The 23496-nt window shown below is 47.9% G+C and overlaps 1 protein-coding gene across 1 annotated transcript; it reads right to left on the bottom strand.

Moving 5' to 3' along the window:
• Positions 1-1544: 1544 nt before the first annotated feature.
• LSS (lanosterol synthase) lies at positions 1545-23391 on the bottom strand. Its single transcript, XM_079967374.1, has 22 exons — positions 23264-23391; positions 22430-22601; positions 20484-20622; positions 19438-19546; positions 18470-18591; positions 17844-17940; positions 16391-16526; positions 15197-15305; positions 13926-14044; positions 13129-13226; positions 12579-12606; positions 10428-10484; positions 10259-10330; positions 9223-9273; positions 8607-8756; positions 8266-8362; positions 7492-7597; positions 7193-7258; positions 5929-6009; positions 5028-5198; positions 4328-4406; positions 1545-2204 (listed from the first exon to the last, which is right to left on the bottom strand). Exons 1-22 carry the CDS (start codon positions 23272-23274, stop codon positions 1989-1991), a joined length of 2286 nt encoding a protein of 761 aa, XP_079823500.1. The 5' UTR covers positions 23275-23391; the 3' UTR covers positions 1545-1988.
• Between the last annotated feature and the right edge of the window lie 105 nt (positions 23392-23496).

Consider the following 23496-nt stretch of genomic DNA (forward strand, 5'->3'; position numbering starts at 1 on the left):
CTTTTTCTAAGCTGCTAAACCGCTTATCTGCTAAGCCGATAAGCCGCTAAAAGCCGCTAATAGCGCTAATCCGCTAAGCCGTCAATGGGCTTGCTCTGCAAGACGAAAAAACCGCTAGACGAAGAGACTCGCGGAACGGATTCTTTTCGTCTTGCGAGGCACCACTGTATTAGAATCTAGACTCTGGGAATTCCTCAGCAGGGGGGGGAAGGGGGGGACTGTAACCCTGTGGCATCTTCTTGGTTTCTCAGGAGCTCTGGGAACTTCTGGAAGAGGAGTTGGAGGCAGCACTGCCGTTCTCTTCCTACCTACAGGGTCATCAGCAGGAGGTAGTTCCAGGAGATGGTTGTTTGGCTCCCTGGCTTTGGGGCTGTGGGGTCCTTGGAAGAACTGAGGCTGAATCCTGTGGGTGGTGGTTCCCATAGCCAGGAATGAGATGCATGACCTGTTCTGGAAGGGGTTGCACTTCTCCTGGAAGAAAGATTCCTAGATTCCAAATCGTCATTGGAGTGCTAGGCCAGGAAGGCTGATTTTCCAGTCACAGTCATTCCAGGACCAGGATATCCTGGCCTCAGTTGCCCATGTTCTACTGACCTCCCATATAGATTACTACAATGCACTCCACACGGGGCTACCCTTGAACAGTCTGGAGGCTGCAGCTCACACAGAATGTAGCTGCTAGATTGGAAAATGGGACGGCCTGGTAGAACCAAGGTTCACGAGTCCAGAAAGCTCTGCACTGCTTGTCAGTGAGCTACGACGCCCAAATCAAGGTGTGAGTACCAGCGTGCAAAGCCCTACACGGCTTGGGATCCCAGAGCCTGAAGGAGCAACTTGGGTCCTGCTGGAGATGCCACTTTTGGCTGCTTAGTGTTTACCATGACAGGGTCTTCTCAGTGGTGGTTCCCTTTTGCAGAATGCCCTCCCGCATGAGGTATGCCAGACTTTCAGGAGAAAAGTACCAAATTTCAGTAGAGCCTTCAGATTGCGTGGAGGGTTTTCCTTGCCTTCCAGCAACCACAAGTTAAGGCCTTATGCAAACCTTTCCCCTGCAACACAGCAGGATCAGGGCCAGATGTGCACAGGCCAAGGCTTGCGTGTGTGTCACTGTGTCCATCTACACAAAACATGTATTGAATCTTCTCTGGTAAGAGAATTATGTTCTGCTTGGGGTAAGTAGATCAAATGATAAGAAGGGACTTGCACTCCAGGCTATGTAAGCTCCAAAATGCTGGCCAATGCTGGCAGACGTCAAGGACCATGAGCTACTTAGGCAATGTGGTCAGCTGTAGCCTCCTCACTACCTTGGATGTGGGCTGACTCTCAGTGGCAGTTGGGTAGACCCAAGTCCCAGAATGTCTGTTCCCTGGGATATGCATGTGGAGTCTATGCAACTAGCACACACTATTCAATTGTTGTGCCACCTACGCACCCCAGCAGGTTGGCCATGAGGGGGGATGAGGCACTAGGGTTCCCCACCCATACCCTAAAGAACAATTTAAGCTTATCTTTAAGGTAAGAGAAAAATAAGGCATCAACACTGATTACGTTATGTGTTAATTTACCTCAATTACTCTAAAAGTTGCACTCTTCTGCTTCCACTGCAAATACCGCAAGTATAACAGTGAAACAGCAGGGATACACGCAGCCACCATAATGTTTGGTATGCATGTACAGAAAGTTAAATAAAGGTTAATGCCCAGTAAAGGGCACAGAATCATGGGTTTTTGTGTCTAAAGTGTCCATTCTGAGCAGCAAATGCGAGTCAACCACAGCACAGACCCAGAGTCTGCCACTCATCACTTCTCCGTGGCCAACTCCTTTCTACCTGGCATGTAGAAGTACGAGAAGCAAGAGGACGGCAAACCATCCAGAGAAGCCTTCCGTGTTTCCCCTTCAATTCTCCCTCCTCACCAGCTTCCCAAGAGTTTAGAAAAATAAGCAGAGATTGGCTGTCCACGCCTGCAATGTTGGTACCAGACCCAAACTCAGGAAGAGGGGAGTGGTGCTTCTCCATGTCCGTTTGCCATCCTGCCAGCCAGGCCCTTATCTCCATTTCTTAATGCCTCCGTCAAGCGCTTGCCAGCCAGTGGGTGGGCAGGATGCAGGCGAGAAAAGCGCCCCAGGGTCCAGATGGGGAAGACGTTTCGGTAGGAGGTATAGCTGATCGCACAGGTCTTGTTGAATACTCCGGAAATGTTCTCCTGCAAGGCAAAGAAACACAGAAATTCCATCTCATCCATCCTCTCATCTTTCCAACACAGTAAGAAGCACGGAAAGATGAGCGACCTATAAGGGCACAGGCACCTGAAAAGTGGCCTTGAGCTGCACAAACCTCCTCATACATGGAGGTACCATATGACAGGTGTGACCTGCTTTGACTATCTATGGTGAAAAGGCGGCTGATACTTTTTGAAATGTTTACATTTAAAAAATAAATAAATGACACCTTCACTGCCCTGAGCATGAGCTGGACCAAAGGCTCCGATTCCAATATGCAGGCATTCCAGGATAAACCAGACAATGCACAGTGATCTTGATAGTCTGGCTTGCGCCAGCTTTCCCACTTCCACAGTTTCTGATCCATGCTTAAACATTTAAAACTTCAGGCGGCTTAATGGGCACTTTGAGAACCAGCCCTTCCAAGAAGTAGAAATAGTCAGGGCTGCTTTTTTCATGAGCTGCTGAATAGTCGAGGGAATCCCTCCCAGCCAAGGAAAGGCTGTGTTTGCCTGGGATTGGTACAAACAGGAGCTAAAACGTGGGTGGTGGGAGTCATACTGGAACAAGGAACACAAAAGAGACTCTGGTGCTTGAAGGAAAATCTGCAACAAGGGTGGAAGAAACAAAATAAAAAAATTCCTTCCAGTAGCACCTTAAAGACCAACTAAGTTAGTTATTGGTATGAGCTTTCGTGTGCATGCACACTTCTTCAGATACACTGAAACAGAAGTCACCAGACCCTTCTATATAGTGAGAAGGTGGGGAGGGGTATTACTCAGAAGGGTGGTGGGATTGGGTGATTGGCAGATAGCTGTGATGAGCCTGTTGACGACTCTTAACGACTGCAATAGGTCTTACAGGAAAAAGCAAGGGGTGAGAAGGTGAAAAATGGCTTTGTCATGTATAATGAGATAAGAATCCAATGTCTTTGTTCAGACCAGGTCTCTCCATGGTTTTAAGTTTGGTAATAAGTTGCAATTCAGCAGCTTCTCTTTCCAGTCTATTTCTGAAATTCCTTTGTAATAGAACAGCTACTTTGAGATCTTGTATAGAATGTCCTGGGAGATTGAAGTGTTCTCCTACTGGTTTCTCTGTCTTGTGGTTCCTGATGTCAGATTTATGTCCGTTTATTCTTTGGCGTAAGGTTTGGCCTGTTTGTCCAATATAAAGAGCTGAAGGACACTGTTGGCATTTGATGGCATACACAATGTTAGACGATGAGCAATTAAATAGTCCCGAGATGGTATGTGTGATGTTGTTGGGGCCAGTAATGGTGTTGTCCGGGTGTATGTGGCAGCAAAGTTGGCATCTGGGTTTATTGCAGGCTCTGGTGCCAGTGTCCGTGTTAAGTCTGGTTGTAGTATTATTGTGGGTTAGGAGTTGTTTAAGATTGGGTGGCTGTCTGTAGGCAATGAAAGGTCTTCCTCCCAGAGCTTGAGAAAGAGAACTGTCATTGTCCAGGAGAGGTTGTAGATCTCTGATGATGCGTTGTACTGTTTTAACTTGGGAGCTGTATGTGATGACTAGAGGTGTTCTGTTATTTTCTTTTTTGGGTCTGTCTTGCAGCAAGTTCTCTCTGGGTATCAGTCTGGCTCTGTTGATCTGTTGTCTAACTTCATCTGCTGGGTATTTTAGTTCTAAAAAGGTTTGCTGTAGATCTCTTAGGTGAGAGTCTCTGTCTGTAGAATTGGAACAGATGAGGCTGTAACGTAGTGCCTGGCTATATACAATGGACTGTTTGGTATGTTTGGGATGGTAGCTAGAGGCATGTAGATATGTTTGTCGGTCAGTTGGTTTACGGTATAAGGTGGTGTCTATGCGCCCATGCTGTATTTTTATAATAGTGTATCTGAAGAAGTGTGCATGCACACGAAAGCTCATACCAAGAACTAACTTAGTTGGTCTTTAAGGTGCTACTGGAAGGAATTTCTTTATTTGTTTTGACTATGGCAGACCAACACGGCTACCTATCTGTAACTGGAAGGGTGGAAGAGGAATTCTGAGAAGCTAAGAAGAAAGGTGTGCTTGTAGGTGTATTAGTGTGAGAGAGAATGTATGCAAATGGCCCTTCCGTTATATGGAATGCACTCGAGGCACACTTCACCTGAGGCCAGTCTCCATTAGGCAGCTGTTTGTCAATCAAAACTTTGATCCCTCTTTCCAGGACTCTAACGTTTGGATACCTGCAAAGCAAAAAGAGTTGTTCTGACCCAAGTTCACTGCTCAAGTAGGTTTAGAGAGGAAAAGCTAAGGCTCAAGTAATTCACAAATATCGGAAAGATTCTTGCAAGTGATGTAATATCCTAGGCAGGAAGATCAAATGCCACCAGGTTAGCATGGCCTCGGTCAGAGACTTGTTAACTGTTCCCACAAACAAAGCGAGCAGCTAAAGGGACGGCCTCAAAAACTGGATGCAGCAACTGAGCATTTCTGTTCCCTGCAAGGCAGAGGAGCATGGCTAACGAGGAGAGATGCGCAGTGACAGCAGGCTATGCTCAGGCAGAAATATTTGTCAGACAAGGCAGCTGTGATCTTTTCATTGCAGCTGCCCAAAGTTGAATTTCTGCACAAAGGCGTTCCAGGAGAAAGGGAGGCCTGCATGTTCCGAAGGGACATCTTGTGTGCAGGCTGCAGCACAGACCCAGGAAGCTGCTCTTTGGGCATGCTTGGTGGTACTAGCCAGTGGGGGACAGCTGAGTAAGGGTCCCCCAAAGATGCAATTCAAGACTGGTGGCTGTTTCTATCTGCCCTCATCCCCGTGCAGAGGCCAAGGGTCAATGTCACTTCCAAGCACAAACTTTTACCTAACAGCCATGAGCCCCAGAAGAGCCCAGCAAGTGTTGTGTATTTGGGATGTGGTGCTCTGGATGTATCTGCGCTGCTCACAAGATTCAAAGTCTTCTCCCCATCCACCGTCCTCCATCTGCTTGGAGACCAAGAACTCACAAGCGCGGGTCACCTCCCCACAGGCCACTCTGGAAGAGAAAGGGCAGGAGAACGGGAACTCACAGAGTAGCTCCATGTCCTCAGGGGAGGAACACAGGTGGTTAGCAAGGACAAGGCAAGGAATTTTATCACGCCAGTCAGAGACAAATGAAAAGGAGACAGGATATCAAGGAAAAGCACAGGCTCAATGCTCCCCAGAGTGCATGTGCACCCATAGACACAGCACCCATCAGCTGGCTGAGAGCTACAAGATGAATCTGGAAATGTCAAGGGAGAAGCATCTGCAGGAGGCCCACCTGATGCCTGATGGGATGGTCTTTCTGCATTCTGATAGGGCCAGGATAATATATACAGGGGAAGAAACTTAGGGAGAGAAGAGCGGATGTCACCACTGCAAACCAGTGCTGACCAGGAGGCCTGTCCTCAGCTGCTGAAACCGCCGTAAGTTGTGGGTGAGAACCATGAGTCTGCCTGGCCCAGTAGTGCCGGTCTCTCCAGTCCCTCCCCTGCGCAGGTGAGCCTGAGAGAGCGGCCACCATTGCTGACTCGGCTCTTCAGGTGAGGCTGGCTCCCAGCTGAACCCCAGAGCAGTTTGCCTCTAGGCTCAGTGTAGCGAGACGGTGCCCTCCTTCTCCCCATCCCATAGAGGGCAATAAGACAGCACGATTCTTCATGCTGAATGAAAGGCCACTCACTGCCAGCAAGTTCTTCTGATCAGAGGAGCTTCCATTATAAAACCTGGTGAAGGTCTTCACTCACCCATCCTGGTAGGTGTGTTGCATACAAGCAAAGGCTTCCAGAGCAAACCACGTGCCGTAGGTGATGCACACCCCCCAGCACCTAGGAGGGAGAAGTCGGTCAGCAAACAGAACCAAGCCGGGAGGAGAGCCCGAAGCTGTTGGCCATGATTCCTCTGATAAACGCCACCAGCTCCTCCTCTGCAAGGACTTCCACCCGCACATAAAAAAGCTTTCCCCCCCCCCAATCCCTCACACTCACACACCTCCCAAAATTGGCTAGGGTGGGACACAGGGGATGGGGGAAGAGATCGTTCCATCTGACAAGCTGCTATAAATTCCACCTCCTCTCTCTAAAAAAATGTCTTCATAGCATTTATACAATTCATCTACTTTAAATGTTTATTCTAAAAACTCTGCAGCTTCCCTTCACTTATTGCACTAACAATTTGTCTAAAGAGAGCTAATTTCAGTGGCGCTTACTCCTAGGTGAGTATGGACCTGCAACTTCAGAATATTGGCTGACCCTAGATATTCCCCCAGCCCCTCTCTCCCTACACCTGGTGACTCAGTTCTATCACTACCAGCCCCCCAACCCATTGCCCCTGAGGGTGTTGGCATGCTCTTTCTTGACTGGGAGGGAGGGGAGATCAGCTCCAGTCAGAGTGGCAAATGGCCAGGAATTATGGAAGTTGTAGTTCAACAGCAGCTGGAGGGTTACAGATTCCCCAGCCATGCTCCATACAATATTCTAGAACAAATTTTAAATTCTTGTAATACGTCAAGCTTATGTATTACATTTGTACAATTACTTTATAAATAAAGGCATGAACATTTTCTTTTCTAACTTTGATGGTTTAAGACTTAGTAAAAGATAAATGAGAATGCTGAGCATTTATATAGCACTGGGCAGGTTCAAGGTGTTTCATATGGACAAGATATGAATATTAACTCTCTGACTGACTGTGACAAAGCAGGAGGGCGGGTTGCCTAAGGCTATCCAGTGGGAGCACGACTGAAACAGGATTTGAACCCGGGACTTGTAGGGTCAGATGCCACACTGGTCTCTCAGACAAATTAAACTGCTAATAAAAAGGTGCTATTGGCTTCTCCTACTAGAACCACCCAAAGGTCTCAAACTGGTGCTGAAAAGTGGGATTTTTTACCTCCGATTCTTAAAATTGCCCCAAGGCAGACATTTTGCTATTAATTTTAAATACCCTGCCAAGAAGCTGGAAAGCCCAACAAATCATTGAAGCGGCCCTTGGCTTTATGAGGACACTCACCCTTCCCAGGAACCATCAGCTCTCTGAAGTTTCTGACAGTAGCGGAGGCCCCTTTGCAGCGTCTCTCTAAGCAAAAAGGAAAGAGTGGGAAACCCTTTCAACCCTGTGAATACCCACAATTCCCAGCACCACTCTCTCTAGCCCAGACTGGAAGGAATAAAAATGCTATTCACTCCCACCCCACAGAAGGGTCGGGTGCCCAATGACAGGAGGGAATTTATCTTCCCATGTCAACTCTGAAACGAAGGTTTCACATCCTGTTTTTCCATTGCTCCGCTCCTTTCCTTCCCTCCTTCTACCTGATCTCCTCTGCCCTGTGTTCAGGGAAGCACTCTTGGAAATGCTTCAGCCCCTGCATGACTGCCGAGGTGCATTCTACGTAAGTGTAGTCCACCATGATATCCCCTGCAAACCACAAAAAATACAATACAAGTTTGCTGATAAAGCCAAAGGCCATGACAAACCCACAGCACCAGAACCAATAAAACAACACAGATCATAGATCCATAATAGGAGCCAGCTTCCAGCGTGGGAGTCAGAATGCAACCTTCCTTCATTCCTTGTGACTTTTAAAAGCCTTAGTCATATCACCATTTAAACTTCCTCTGACCTTCATTCCTGTGTTGCTGTAATGTTGGCAAAGAATGCAGTCAAGGTTGGCAATTTCAAATTTCTCCCAGAGTCTATTTTGATTAATAGATTGAAATGCAGCAGAAATATCAATAAAGGCTATATATTGAAAATCAGTAAGACAGATTCTAGAGAGAGATGTTAGATTCCTGTGTGGCATGCCTCTTTTTCTTGAAACTTAAAATAATTTGTCTTTTCCTTTCAGGTACAATTGTTGTCAACTTTTTAATATCGGAGTTTGATTGAAGATTAAGAGGGGCCAGCAGGAGCCAAATAACATTGTCGGGGCATGCAAGCAGCGTGGGTGGGTGTGGAATGGCTTCAGTTCTTCTACTGAGACAACGCTGCCCCATTCCCCATGCTTGCCCAAGAGGACTTCCACTGACACACAAACCTCTTACTAACTATGCTAGCATGGATGCAAAGCAAGTCCCTTCTCTTACCAAACACCTCAGAAGGGTTCAGGAGCTCCAGCAGCCAGCCGCCACGCTTCGTTTCATACGTGGAAAAGCCACCGTCCACATTTTGCATGTTCAGCAACTGAAGTCAGACACAGAGGAAGAGAGAGAGAGTGTCTGGACAAGGGCATGGCAAAGATGGAGCTCAGTGGAGTGGCCCCACAGCCTTAAGCAGTGGCCCAGCGGAGGAAATCAGAAATACTCCCACAAGCTCCACGCTTCACCCAGAAATCCCCACCTCCAGCTTATGACCACCAAAGGCAACATCGTTTGGGAGGCAGATTGGACTCTGACCCAGGGGCTGCTTCTCCTTCCAAGCCACTCACCACATTCACAGCATCAAAGAGACGGTTTGGTGGGATTTGCTCCTTTATAAAAGAGCAATTGTTCTGCAGAAGGATCACTGACTTCAGCCCCTCTGCAGTGCAGTCAGCTACAATCCAGCCACAGTCCCGCGTGCTGAAAGGAAATCCACCCTGGAGAGCATCAGACAATTGAGAGCATTAGGCAATGCAGAGCAGAGGATTCTTGCAAGACCACATATATCGCCAATAACACTGCTGCCCAGCTGACCTTTCTAGTCTTCCAGCATTTGAGTACAGAAAAACTTACACTTTTAGATAATCCGTTTACTTTAGTATTATTATTTTAAAAAGAAAAGCCTTTGATTTCAAATAGTTCAGTTAAACACCATAAACAAAACCTAAAATGAATGCAGAATCATTCACTGGGTTGGGGGCCTGCCTCTCCATAAACTGCAGGTCAGTTTTCAAGGACAAGAAAGAAGATTTAGGTTAAAGAGCGAGGAAAACAATCCTAACTTCATGAACAACTTTCTCCTGGAAAAAATTCAGAGTAAGATTTTTGGACAGGTATCTTCCCAAGTTAACCTAGCATCTGGCATTGCTGCTTTCAGAAAGAGAGCTCTTTTTGTGATTATACCTTGTTCATCTGACGGTAGTACTTCTCATAATCAGGTGGATTATCTGGAATCTGAAGGAGATACAAGCTACACTCAGACAAAGAAGGCAAGTGCAATCGACATAAAAGGAACACTATTTTAAGAACTACGCTATTAAAAATGCTAGACACAAGGGAGAAAGTGATATAAAAAGTCTGAAATACAAGCACAAGCCACAGCGGTCTTTGTAATTTCAAGTTTGGGCCTGAAGGTGTTATAGACATAAAAACATTTTTGTATGGGTATAGATATTTGCAACTATAAACAAACACACACACTTCAGCAATTCAATGCCAGCAATTAAAGTGGTGCCTCGCAAGACGAAAATAATCCGTTCCGCGAGTCTCTTCGTCTAGCATTTTTTTCATCTTGCGAAGCATCCCTATTAGCGGCTTAGCGGATTAGCGCTATTAGCGGCTTAGCAACTATTAGCGGCTTAGAAAAAGGGGGGGGAGGGAAAAAAACTCGCAAGATTCGCAAGACGTTTTCGTCTTGCGAAGCAAGCCCATAAGGAAATTCATCTTGCGAAGCGCCTCGAAAAACGGAAAACCCTTTCGTCTAGCGGGTTTTTCGTCTTGCGAGGCATTCGTCTTGCGGGGCACCACTGTACTGACCTCAACAAGGAATCTTTCTTCATGTTGCAGTGCCTTGAGAACTACAGAGAAGAAATCAAGAAATTCTCTGCATAGAGAAAAGGAATAAAGTCCTCCAGATGTAGTAGTTAAATTTGGTTCACCTGCTGGAACACCTCCCCCCAAGACGTGAGTTTGGAGAGGCTGAAATTCACATTCTTGCATAAACGTTGGATTCCTAACTCCTCACGTTTCAGAGTTTTCATTGGCATAAACTCAGAAGATACGCTATTTTTGGCTTACAACAAAGGGACACATTCCTGGGAGCAAAGCAGAGGTGGGTATGGCTGTGGGCACACTGCAAAATCAAAACCTACATATTTTTAGAATGTGGGCAGTATTACAGCAGAACTGGATCATGGATATGTATATGCCTGGTTCTTACCTGGCTGATTCTTAAAAACTCATGCGCACGTAGCAGGCAGGAGTTAAATTCAGGCCTTTTATGGGCACCTGCCTTAAAAAGAAGGAAAAAGGTGTTTCATTTGACATAATGTGATTTTTAAAAACTGAATCCAGGAGCAGTAATCAATCTTAATAATATTAATAATTACCTCCAGGAAAGCTTGGATAGCAAATGCCGTGTCCCAAAGCTGTGACCCATTAGTGCCCTGAAAGAGAAGGAAGGTGCAGTAAGAAACACTCACCTCCCACCTGACTTGTCTCCCTTGCAGGCAGCAGAAGGTGCTCAGCTGTTCCCCAAAAGCAATTTCCCCTACAGCTGACAATGGGTTAAAAAGGAAAAGCCTATTGTCACCAAGGAAGTCCTTATTACAACCTTCCCCACTCGTATACCAAGTGCTAGCCATCAAAATAGCTGGGAGGGGGGAACTCCGTAGTGACCAACGAAACATTTGTAATCTACTTTACGTAATATTTTGTGTTTTAGTTAATATTATTTGAATTCTCATTAACATTAAACTATTTAACTGGTTTAATCATCCCTGCAAAAATAATTAAGAAGTATACAGCAAGTAGTTTATATGCTTTCTTTTTATTGTATTTTAGAGGATGTATTTTGAGGGACGCAGGTGGCGCTGTGGGTTAAAGCCTCAGCGCCTAGGACTTGCCGATCGAAAGGTTGGCGGTTCGAATCCCTGCGGTGGGGTGCGCTCCCGCTGCTCGGTCCCAGCGCCTGCCAACCTAGCAGTTCGAAAGCACCTCCAGGTGCAAGTAGATAAATAGGGACCGCTTACCGGTGGGAAGGTAAACGGCGTTTCCGTGTGCGGCTCTGGCTTGCCAGAGCAGCGATGTCACGCTGGCCACGTGACCCGGAAGTGTCTCCGGACAGCGCTGGCCCCTGGCCTCTTGAGTGAGATGGGCGCACAACCCCAGAGTCTGTCAAGACTGGCCCGTACGGGCAGGGGTACCTTTACCTTTTACCTTTAGAGGATGTAACCAATGTAACCGTTTTACAAACTCAAAGATTTATCTATAACTTGGATAAATGTTTTCTCTCAACCTATGCATTTTAAAAATCCACCTGCGGCAATATGCCCAAAGAACTAATGTTTCATGGGCAAGTGCCACCCAGGACTCCCTCTGGTACTGGCAAAGTGAAGTTGGCTAGTGGAGTTTTCACATGGGATCTCAGCCAAAGTTGCTTCAAGATGGATTTTAATGTTGTGTAGTTCATCTGATGTGTGTTTTTATTTTCATTTCAACTTTACGACATTGAATTGTATTGTGGTTTTAATTTGTTGTAAGCCATCTTGAGTGGCACATGAGCACCAGAAGAGCAGGACAGGTTTTTTTAAATATAAAAATAAACTAAAAGCAACTGGACAATAGTTATTGCAGTGCTCAAAAACTCCTCTTGCGAAGGAACATAAAACACCTACTGGGCTGAGTCATTCAATAATACCCTCTTGCTAGATGCCTCGAGCCAAGAAGGGCAAGTGGTCAACTGCACCCCTCCAAAAACTGTGTTTGCCTCCTTTGGTGCAACAGCTGAAAATCACCTGCCATAACCCAAAACTAAATGGTGCTCTGGATCCATGCACAGGCTAAACTGTTGCAACTATGATATCTGAATGTGGTGGATTTGGGGGCTTTACCCCTAAAGTATTAAGTAAACATGTCGCAGGAGTCTTCTGGGGGCTCTTATACTAAACCATTTGGGCCAGAATGGAGGAGGTCTCAAAATGCTTCATGAGACGACCTTCTGAAGATGCAACTGTCAAGGAGAAGCTCTGTTTTCACTCCTCAACCACTGACACCAAGTGGCTCTCAACTTGCGTTAAGTTGGATTCATGGCAAGCTTTCTGCCACCTGTGTTCTAGACCAGTGTTTCCCAACCTTGTGCGTCCAGCTGTTTTTGGACTACAATTCCCATCATCCCTTGCCACTGATCTTGCTAGTCAGGGATGGGAGTTGTAGTTCAAAAACAGCTGGAGGCACAAGGTTGGGAAACACTGTTCTAGACGTCTCCCAAACTGCTTTGTTGCTCCAAGTTTATAATGCATTTCCCCACCCATTTCTGAAACCAGAGGGTGGCTGTGGGGTGCAGGAGAAAGGGCAATTTGGAGCAGGAATATGTCAGCTAACCCTGCGGCTTCTCTGATCCTGAAGCCACTCGGGAAGCAGCTTTTCCAGTTTGAACAGGGTGACTGATGCAATGTCACACCATCTTGTGATGCACAAGTCTGACCCTCAACGAGACAGAGAAAAAATAAATCCCTTTCATCCATGCCAGGGATTATTACCTGCATCTTCAAGCCATCCAGTCCCAGCCTGCAAGGAGACAGAAAGCACTCAGAAAGCACTCAGAAAGCTAAACAGAGTCCTGCACCTCAATTATGTTTCCTGTACCCTGGGTGAACAAATGGGCAAAGGGGGTGCAAGCTGAATTATCTTCACACCCGCACTAATGAGCTCCTCATAAACTTTACGCTAAGGGAGTCCCCACTTGACAGGGGCTGAAGAGATCTCAGGTTCAAATCCCTGTTCAGCTCTTAAGCCAACAGGGAGGCCTTGGGCAAGTTGCCAACTCTCACCCTTATTGTTCAAATACTACTGGTCTCCTGGGAAGAGAAGAGGATGGTCCTCTGCTTGGGAGCTTAATATGCCGTCCAAATGGTGAACGGCAACACCAACAGGAGGCAATCCTGCTCTCACCAGGGGAGTTCAGCAGCTACTTTCCAAGTGTCCTCCGGTCTCTCCTGATGAACCGTGAGTACTCAGGAGTCCTTAAGAGCATTATGCACAAGAGCATTATGTAAGGATGTACAAGTCTGAGTTTCAACAAAGCCTTACCAGAGGTAGTCGGGGATTCTGGAAACGTGTTCTTGGAAGGCAGCAGACTTGTCTCCCTCCACATACCAGCACACAAGCATGTTAATTGTTTTAGATATCTAAATGGGCAGAGAAAGGCAAAGTCATTTCTCCTAAGAAAGATAGAGCAAACAGCCCCTAATATTTGTGCCTCTTAAGGATGTGGTCAAAAAGAAGACTCATCAACAGTAGCTGCCTCCAGCATTAACTGCAGCTGGGACAAGTATGCTGAGCTCTGCCCCAACCGCCCTCCCCTGCCTGGAACAGAGGTGGGGATGGAGCCGAAATGCTTCTCCCCACTGCAGAACGGCTGAAGGGGGTCAGGGGGTCAGTGGAGACCGGGGCTATTTCTGAGCTCTGCTGGTACTCGTGGCTCCTTTTCAACTGGGAGATGCCAAAGGTGGAATCCAGGACCTTCTGCTTGCAGATCATGTGCCCTGCCGCTGAGATTTCCACTCAGCTCTATGGAAGGAACCTTCCAGGTATGTACAGCTTTGAGCCTGGGCTCATCAACGACCATTTGCTTTCCACTGAAGAGCAGGAGGCACACATCTTCCATCCGGGATGGCTGTGCTCCACCGGGAGGGATGCGGGGGGGGGGGAGGTTGGGGGTGCCTAGTCAGGGTGATCAATGGGGTGACAAATTTTGCAGCCATCTGCCTGTGCTCATTAGGTACTGTGCTACCAAGAACAGATGCACTGAACAAACATTTTGGAATCTGCAAATCAAGTTCCATTCCAGAGCTATTCAGCTGTAAGTGCCACTCCAAATGACCTACAGGGCCAATGCTGATGGATTTGGTGAATCGGTCATCAGCTTTAATGTGGTCGTACAGCTGCTCAATTGCTTGTTGTCTCAGAGCTGTGCTGTGGAATCTCTCATAGGTGTTGATAATTGCTGGAATGGAAGCAGAGAGAAACAAAGAGGTTTATATTTATCTGCTGAATATGAGCACTGAAGAGTAATACAGATAGGAACTGAGCCACATACACTTAGCAAATCCCTAACTTAGGTTTCCATGGCAGTTCAGAGCTAATCAAACTTCATTTGTGAATTATCAATACTGTCACTGGAAAATGGCAAAGCTACATTTGCAAACAATCCCTGTGCACATGAAAAGCATGTTCACTCTTTTCCTTCGTGTCCCTGCGCTGAAGTAGTGGAATCACCCAGAATCAGCTGCTGTGGCATTACTGTGACTCTGGAGTCCCGATTCAGCTGATAGCCAAGCAGGTAAACAAAGCAAACCACTTCTGTCTACTGTTGGATGAAATCTCTGAATCACAACAAAGCAATGGCTTGTGAAATCAGCAGGTGATACACCAGTAAGTGGAGTTGTACAAAAGGAGAATAATGTTGAGTAGGCTGCTAATCCAAGTTCTGATTATCCCTGCAGCACTGAGCAATGAAGCCAGCCACGGCCAGCAAGATTAAAAAGGAAAAAAGCCAGGCTGAAGAAAAGCTTTGAGGGCTCCCTTGACCAAGAGAGGCAGAGGACTCTCTGCAGAAGACTCACACAAGCATTGCCCTGACCAGGCCAAGCCCACCCCGTGCCAGGCCTATGCAGCTTTTATATCTGAAGGAAACAAGTCGGACGTCAAAAGATGTGCCGTTGCCAGAGAGGCATTTAGGCCAACTACACACAGTGCATGCATACAGGTGAGGCCTCTTCACAGGGGCCGAACCTTCCTCTACAGAGTCTTCCATTGCATTTATCCACTATGTGCCAGAAAGCAAAAGCAAAAAAGCATCAAGGAGAGCAGGCAGGCAACCTTACATTTCCCGAGTGAAGGAAGACCCACTAACTTCCAGATATACACGGGCAGCCCTGATCCGCACATTACACTTTCCTCTAACGGTGTATGCACTACCGCCCAATTCTCCACCTGGGGCAATACAGCGATGCCTCTCTGTGAACCATCCGCTTTTCCTTCTTCTGACCAGCAGTACCATCTCAGCTAGTGAACAGCACAAGAGGCCTGACGACGGCAAACAGGTCTGCAAATGAGCATGACTACCTTCCAAGCCCAGAGGTCACACTCTGCTCACCGTAGATGATGGAGAGCAGCCAACTGTGTGGCGTGTACACATCACCCGCAGCGACGTTGTTCCTCTGCGCCGGCCAGTCAATGAGGGAATAGTCCTGGGTGTAGAGCTCCTGGGTGCAAAGAAGGGTCACACAACACCAAGCAGAATTGGCAAGAGAAGAGAAAGCTGGAAACAGGCTGCCTAGGTTCCTTCTCAGCCTTGGACCGGCTATAAGACCAGGCGGAGCGTCTTCTTTGACCACAGAATTTCATTCTGTTTATGCCATCTAAGCAAATGCTTCAATTATGTATCTGCTGTATGTTCCGCCTCCCAATCCATCACACACTTTTGGACCAAGTACCTTGATTTCTGTATTACCTTAAAGAGATATAAAGTCTTAAAGATGTCAATATAATTTGTAAGCCACGCTTTTGCTGGGGTTCCAGGAGAACATCTGTGGTGCCTCCAGAGGAATCACAGCAAAAACACTTTTCTAAAGCATTTCACAGTGTCCAGATCAAGGAAGTAATAGTACCATTCTATTCTGCCTTGGTCAGACCACACCTGGAGTCCTGTGTCCAATTCTGGGCACCACAATTTAAGGAGGATGTTGACAAGCTGGAGCAAGTGCAGAGGAGGACAACCAAGATGATCAAGGGGCTGGAAACTAAGCTTTATGAGAAACAGCTGAAGGAGCTGGGTATGTTTAGCATGGAAAAGAGAAGACTGAGCTGAGATCATAGAATCATAGAATCATAGAGTTGGAAGAGACCACAAGGGCCATCGAGTCCAACCCCCTGCCAAGCAGGAAACACCATCAGAGCACCATCAGAGATAGGATAGTCATCTTCACATATCCTAGGGGCTGTCACAGGGAAGGTGGAGCAAGCTTGTTTCTCCTGCTCTGGAGGGTAGGACTCAAACCAATGGCTTCAAGTTACAAGAAAGGAGATTCCAACTAAACAGCAGGAAAAACTTTCTGACAGTAAGAGCTGTCGGACAGTGAACGGTCTCCCTCAGGTGGATTCTCCTTCTTTGGAGGTTTCTAAGCAGAAGTTGGAAGGCCATCTGTCATGGATGCTTGAGCTGAGATTCCTGCATTGCAGGGGGCTGGACCAGATGCCCCCTGGGTCCCTTCCAACTCTACAATTTTATGGTTCTATGAGAGAGAGAAACAGGCAGACGGAGGAAGGGGAAAAGGCCCTTTTGAACTACCTCCCGGAGGCTCAGAACCAGCTCATCTTCTTCCGCAGTGAGTCGCACAGCATAGCAGTAGGCCATGGGCAGGTAAACTTGACGGCAGTGACACCAAAGAGTAGAAGGATGGGCTGGCATCCAGCGAGGGAACAGCCTATCAGAAATCAAAAGGGAAGCCTGCGGTAAAGGATGGGAAGAACTCTAGAAATGGCAGCCGGTAGCCATGTATCTGTGGCCCTAAGGAGATTCCCACAGAGCATCCATCCCACGGCAAGCTACCCGGATAGCAGCAGGGACTCCAGACCAGACTCAGGACTAAACTGGCTGAGCGTACATGAACAACCAAGCCTTCCTTTTCCATGAGCCCATGGCCCACCTGAATGGGACCAGAAGGAGCTCACACACCGTCCTGGTTGGCTGAGCCCCAAGGAGGTGCGACAAGCTTTCCTTTCTGATTTCCATCAAACACAGCTTGCTCTGCTCTAATAAATTTTAATTACTGAAACAGGCTAACTGCAAGCCAAAGTTCATCAAGCTGGTTTGTTTAGACAAACCATAGTTAACACTAACCAGAATTTAGGGTTCAGACAACATGATAAACTGGGGCTTGGGAAGCCGGTTTTTGGCTGAGGTCTGTGTTCACACATGGGCAACCTTTCAGAGACTGCATGCCCATAATGAGCATGAGCAGGCAGAAAAGTAGGCGTGGCCAGAGACAAAAGTGGGCGGAGCAATGGCTGTCAGTCTCACCTTTGTACCACAGCCTGCGTAAAGCTAGGGTTTCCTACCAAAATGGTTTCTGAAGGCCAAATTTTCACCAGTATGAGCTAAAATGTTAATTGACATTTAGATTTCTGGTGGCCAGTCTCTGGGGCCTCCTGAAACTTAGGTCTGTTTTGGCTCTTCGAATTGATGTGACAAGTTGAACTAGAGACTTAGCAAACATGCCAACCTATTGCCAAACTGATTATAACTTCCAGTTGTTTCTATGAGAAGGTATACAGTGGTGCCTCGCAAGACGAAAAGAATCCGTTCCGCGAGTCTCTTCGTCTTGCGGTTTTTTCATCTTGCGAAGCAACCCTACTAGTGGCTTAGCGGATTAGCGCTATTAGCGGCTTAGCGGCTATTAGCGGCAAAGCGGCTATTAGCGGCTTAGAAAAAGGGGGGAAAGCGAAAAAAATCACAAGCCCATAGAGAAATTCGTCTTGCGAAGCGCCTCGAAAAACGGAAAACCCTTTCGTCTAGCGGGTTTTTCGCCTTGCGAGGCATTCGTCTTGCGGGGCACCACTGTAGATATAAATTATGTTAGCTAAAGCTGCCATCCTATTCCCACTTACCAGGGAGTAAGCCACATTATTATGTATTAATATTTTAACTGCCATACACCTGCAGGTCTCATTGAATTCAACAGCACTTTCTTCAGAGAAGACATGGTTAGGCTTGCACTGTAATACTCTAAAACTGCACGTACCACATCTCAGGGAAAAGTGTATTCAGGCCTTCCCAGCTGTAGACATTCAAAACAGCCAGCCAAAATTTACCCCAGGAAGCGATTCCTGTAGCACCACCTGAAGAGCCAAATATACAAGAACTCATACAGATATCTATAAAACCAGAGATCGCTGCAGTAAAATGGACTCTTCTGTAAGAAACAAATGCTTACTGTTTGACTTTTTTGTTTGCAAAAAGGATAGTATAAACAAAACACTCCCACTGGAGCCAAAGGATGATTATTTCCTCATCCCTCCTCCTCTCAGCCTTCTCCAAAGAATCCTCCTTACTGTGCCGCCAATCATGCTGCATCGGTGGTGAGAGAAGACCCAAACAGGGAACTCTGGCCTCCTGTGCACAACAGCATGGAGCTCTGTCACGGCATCCTCATGCCTAGTGCTTTAAGCAGATGCACTCAAGGCAGCCAATATTAAACAGTGTATTGTATATTAAATTCCAAAGACTCCAACTCTCCTGAAAGGAGACAGTCCATGGATGTGATAGGATGTTAGAAGAACTAGACGCTCACTCTAGGAATAAGGAGAGTTCCCTTTCCACAGGATAACAAGACTGAAAAACACATGAAGTGGCCTCCTGGTTAGTCACCTTTACTGTGGAGGTTGTTCCGAGCCCGCAACAGATCTGGGTCATCAGGACTGACCCCAAGGATTCGCATGGCTGTGTAGTTGAGAGCAGTACAAAATACCTTGGATACGTCCTCAACATGCCTGCCAGACAAAAACATCAGAACTGTTAGGAATATGTGCCTTGCACCCAGTTGCTCAGTCTGTCCTGATAGATCAAGATTACTGCAAGCTGGCTAAGGCAATTTGAGCAACAGAAAGGGCTTGATCAATTTCCATGCAGAGAACAGCCATCAGAAACAAATGGGAACATTATGTCATCTATCTTAAATGTAGATTATAGAACTTTCATGTGGTGTTTCAATTCCCAGCAGGTCTGGTTCTGCTGGACAGGGTTTTATTTACACACTAGACCAGTTTGGATGTAATACATAATCCATAGTTTAATATTACAAAAATGAGCCTTGCCTCTTCCACTGTTTCCATGCTCTTCATGCAAACTGGCTAATCTAAGGGCCAAATGCACAAAGGGGTTTTTTCCACTACTGCTGCACATGGGCTCTGCACATGACACACCAGCTAATCTGTAACTCTCCCACAACTTCTGTCTGTTTTTTCAGAGCCCTTTTGTTATGAGCATTTTCGTTACTCAATTATCTATGTGCTAATGTTTTTGGCACGTTGTATCTATCATCACTCTCACTGGGGACGGTCAACTTTATCACCCAACATTTACTTTAACCTTTGGCTGTGGGGGAGTCATTTTCTCTATTTTCTTTTCTAGTCCACCAGTTTCAAGTTTCTAGCACTGAGCAGTGGAGAAGGCAAACTCACTTTTTAGTCTCCACAACCTGGAACATATTGTTCAACAAGGGCTGGGGAACTGGGTCCAGCGGCTGGGTCAGATCCCTCCTACCCCGACCCCCTCATGGACGACCAAGCTTGGCAGGGGAACAGTTTCTAAAGCACCAAATTTTAAAGTTTACTCACAGGCCCCATCCTCCATCTGGGAGCTGAACTGAACGCAAGTACCTCACCATTTCCTTCTTGGTCTCTTCTGGCAGTGGGATCTTGGCAACGTAGCATGTGATTAGGAGCCCTGTTTTAGGGAGATCAGTGTGTTACACAATCAGTCCTCAGAAGCACCAAAGATGCTGATTCTCTTAGACAGGATCACTTATGCTACAATCAAAGGTGCTGAGAGCAACGTCTTGACATAGGCAGGAAGCCGCCTGGTCCAGCCACAGGCTGCAGAGAAGGGGCAGCCACCAGCCTCACACCCACTGAGGACGACCCAGGCGGATACACCTCCGTGAGACCCAAGATTGTAGGGATGGGTGCGCCCAGTGGGGGAGGACCTGGCTTGCACACAGAAGCTCCCTCATTCAATCCTGGCATCTCCAGGCAGGGCTGAGGAAAGCGCCTCCCTGACATCCCAGAGAGTGGCTGCCAGTCAGCGTAGACAATACTAAGCTTAATGGTCTAATGGTCTGGCTCCATTGCTCTCCTTCCTGATCTCATCAGGTGGGGGGGAGGGGTCAAAAAGGAAACCTCACAAAATCCTGATCATGAATTTACACAGCTCTGCCGTGAAATAAGCAAGGTTATTTGCCTCCTTAAATGTTCCAGCGACAGGATGCCATAAGATGAGGCACATGTTGTTTTAACCTCCCTTTACTTAAAAATTAACTTTCTTATCTAAGTTGGTCGCTCACAGATGCAACTAGGTGACCCTTGGGTCCCTTCCAATTCTATGACACTATGACTTTTCCTGCTTGGCAGGGGGTTGGACTCAATGGCCCTTGTGGTCTCTTCCAACTCTATGATTCTATGACACTTCTCTCACCTGTGTCAACTCCACGGGTACCTTCAAGCAGGAGAAGCAAGGCCCTGCCACTACCTCTCCCTCTCAGGGATGTTGGGGATTCGGCCGCACCCAAAGCGTTCACTTTCGGATTTGTTACGCATCACCCCTTGCTGGAACACTGCTTGTCTGGTTGGAGAAAAAGTTTGCTGAGTTGTCATGGTAACTCTACCTGGCATCAGAAAGAGAGGCCCTCCGTAGTCCCCAGCCCAGTGGCCATGTTCTGCTTGCAGGCCTGAGTAAAACTTCATCCCATTCACTGCTGCTTCCTGTGCTGTACAGGCCTTTGGCAAGTCCGGGAAAAATTTGCTCTGCCAATTACAGTGAAGAAGAAAGAAAGAATGAATGTCTCCAGTAAGCACCTTGTAGGGCAGGAGACCAATTCCACAAGTTGTGGGGCACTCAGCTCCTCTCTTCTTCCTAGGAAAAGGGAGAAGGCAAGGGAGGAACAACAAGGCAAGGAAAAGCAGGAGACTGGGCTGGCAAAACAGGCAAACAGAAAGGGAATCAAAGACTCTGGCATCTATCAGGAAGGACCACAGGGCCTCCTCTCAGTGTGTTCCCAGGCTTCCTTAGGGTGGCATACCCCTCCACACACAGGGAATCTGAGGGCTGAATATTTGCCTCTGGAGCCAAAAATGCAAGTCAATTTTAGTAGGACCAACCAGTTTTCAGGAGGGTATCACAAGGGAGGCTGAAGGAACAGCCAGAAGGTGTGGGCAAGGGAGAAAGGGGCCATAAATGCAGCATAGGGGCTGCCACCAGATCAATTCAGCTTTTTTGCGAAGTATTTTTTCCAGCAAGAATAAACAAGCTAGTAAAGAACCTTCCCAATACATGAAAACTAAAAGCAACAAGCCAGTCCTGCTTATTTTCTCCAGAGCAGAGATATGGGCAGTTCTCACATCCCAGTTGGCAGTGGAAAAACACAGACTTCTAGGACCACTTTGTAACATTTAGGAAAATAAACTGCAGCCTCAGATGAGTTGGGATTCCCTGGAATCTCATCAGGAATTCCTCAACGAGAAACTCACAACCTCTCCTGAAAGGCACCCTCTTCTGCCACTCCTGCTCTTTCCCTTCAACACGCTGATGCCAGGAAGCACCGCCAAAGCTTTAGGACCCATTTTCTGGGCACATGGGGCACTAGGGAAGCCCCACATGAACATTGCCTGTACCCTAGGATATGCCTTCAAACACTCAAACAGGACGAAAGGGAGAAATGTGCCAAGAGGAAGGCACGTTTAGCAAACCCTCACTGTGATCAAGTCCCTCCTGGAAACCTATGTCCCCACTGTGGAAGGACGTGGGGATCCAGAATTGGCCTCCATAGTCACTTACGGACTCACTGTTAAGACTGTGTTCATGGAAGACACTCTTACTCGGCTGGGAGGGATCGCCAAAGAATAGGTAAAGTAAAGGTAAAGGTATCCCTGTCCATACGGGCCAGTCTTGCCAGACTCTAGGGTTGTGCGCCCATCTCACTCTAGAGGCAGGGGGCCAGCGCTGTCCGCAGACACTTCCGGGTCATGTGGCCAGAGTGACAAGCTGCATCTGGCGAGCCAGCGCAGCACACGGAACGCCGTTTACCTTCCCGCTGGTAAGCGGTCCCTATTTATCTACTTGCACCCAGGGGTGCTTTCGAACTGCTAGGTTGGCAGGCGCTGGGACCGAACGACAGGAGCGCACCCCGCCGCGGGGATTCAAACCGCCGACCATGCGATCGGCAAGTCCTAGGCGCTGAGGTTTTACCCACAGCGCCACCCGCGTCCCACAACACTCTGTGAGGTGAGTGGGGCTGAGAGACTTCAGAGAAGTGTGACTAGCCCAAGGTCACCCAGCAGCTGCAGGTGGAGGAGCGGAGACACGAACCCGGTTCCCCAGATTACAAGACTACCGCTCTTAATCACTACACCACACTGGCTCCTGCCAAAGAATAAGCCTTCTGCAATTACAGGATTTCTTCAGCAGACAAGTCAATGTGCATTCAGACAAAATGAAGTTTGAAAATCACTTCCAATGGAACTATCCCCCAAGAACCAAGCGGTCCTAATGCAACTGGCATGTTCTCCTCAGAACCTGGTAGCAAGCGAGGGGTCGCCTCAGCTGCCTACCTACCGTGCTGAGCCCTAGCGAGTGAGCTTCCAGCGCCGTTTGCTCCCGACCACCATCCTCGCCATCCGCCAGGAATCGCCACTGCTGCCGCCCTTCTTCGTTGCTCAAGCGCCAGCGGGTCAAGTCCGTGGCCGGCTCTGTCTTATAGGGACCGCCTCTTCTTCTCCGCAGACATCTAGCAGGGCAGATACAGGGAACAGGTGAATTCCAGAGGAGAGCCGAATCTTAGGATAGTTCAGATTAAAAATAACGGAGCACTAGGATGTTTTTTTGGTTCAGAAAAAAAAGGGTCCCCAAAGGACTTCCATCTTCAGACTACAGTGCAGTGGTACCTCAGGTTAAGAACCTGACTCGTTCCGGAGGTCCGTTCTTAACCTGAAACTGTTCTTAACCTGAGGTACCACTTTAGCTAATGGGGCCTCCCGCTGCCTCCGCCACGCGATTTCTGTTCTCATCCTGAGGTAAATTTCTTAACCCGAGGTACTATTTCTGGGTTAGCAGAGTCTGTAACCTGAAGCGTCTGTAACCCGAGGTACCACTGTAAAGGGATGCAGGTCAGCATCAGGACTGGGCTCAGGCAAATTTGAGGCAGCGTAAGAACTTTTCTGAGCTTGCAGGGAGTTCAAGCTTCTCCTGCGGGAAGGGATTCAACCTGCTCCCTTTTCTCAAGTGATGCTGCTTTTGGGCGACCCCTGGGCGACCGCGAGCGCAGCGCCAGAAACGACGCTGGTGCGGAAAAGCAGCAAGGCGCGTCCCGAAAAATAAAGCACAATTGCCCCCCCCCCCAGCTTTGAAGCCCCCCCGGGGCAGCCCCGGCTCCACAAGCGCCATACTCACGCCCCCTCCATCTTGCCACTACGCCGCCCAAGCCCACACTCCGGAGCCGCATCTTTCGCCGGAGGAGTTGGAGCCGGGGAGCCTCGCCCCGCGGCATGCCGGGAAGGGAAGTCCAGGCGGGCGGCGGAGGCCGCGGCGCTTGGGCGGAGGGAACTACAGGTCCCGAAGCGCGCGGCGCAACATCCGATCTGGACTGACATGAGCCCATGCCGGGCCCAGCCAATCGGGAGGCC

The sequence above is a fragment of the Podarcis cretensis genome (genome assembly GCF_951804945.1).
Source record: "Podarcis cretensis genome assembly, chromosome: 1".
In the NCBI taxonomy this organism is placed as follows: Eukaryota; Metazoa; Chordata; class Lepidosauria; order Squamata; family Lacertidae; genus Podarcis; species Podarcis cretensis.

Excerpts from the sequence above, each read along its gene's own strand:
- LSS (XM_079967374.1), bottom strand. Across the intron at positions 8,363-8,606 it reads TCTTTGATGCTGTGAATGTG|TTGCTGAACATGCAAAATGT; the intron begins GTGAGTGGCTTG and ends GTCTGACTTCAG. Across the intron at positions 7,598-8,265 it reads GAACCCTTCTGAGGTGTTTG|GGGATATCATGGTGGACTAC; the intron begins GTAAGAGAAGGG and ends TGTGGTTTGCAG.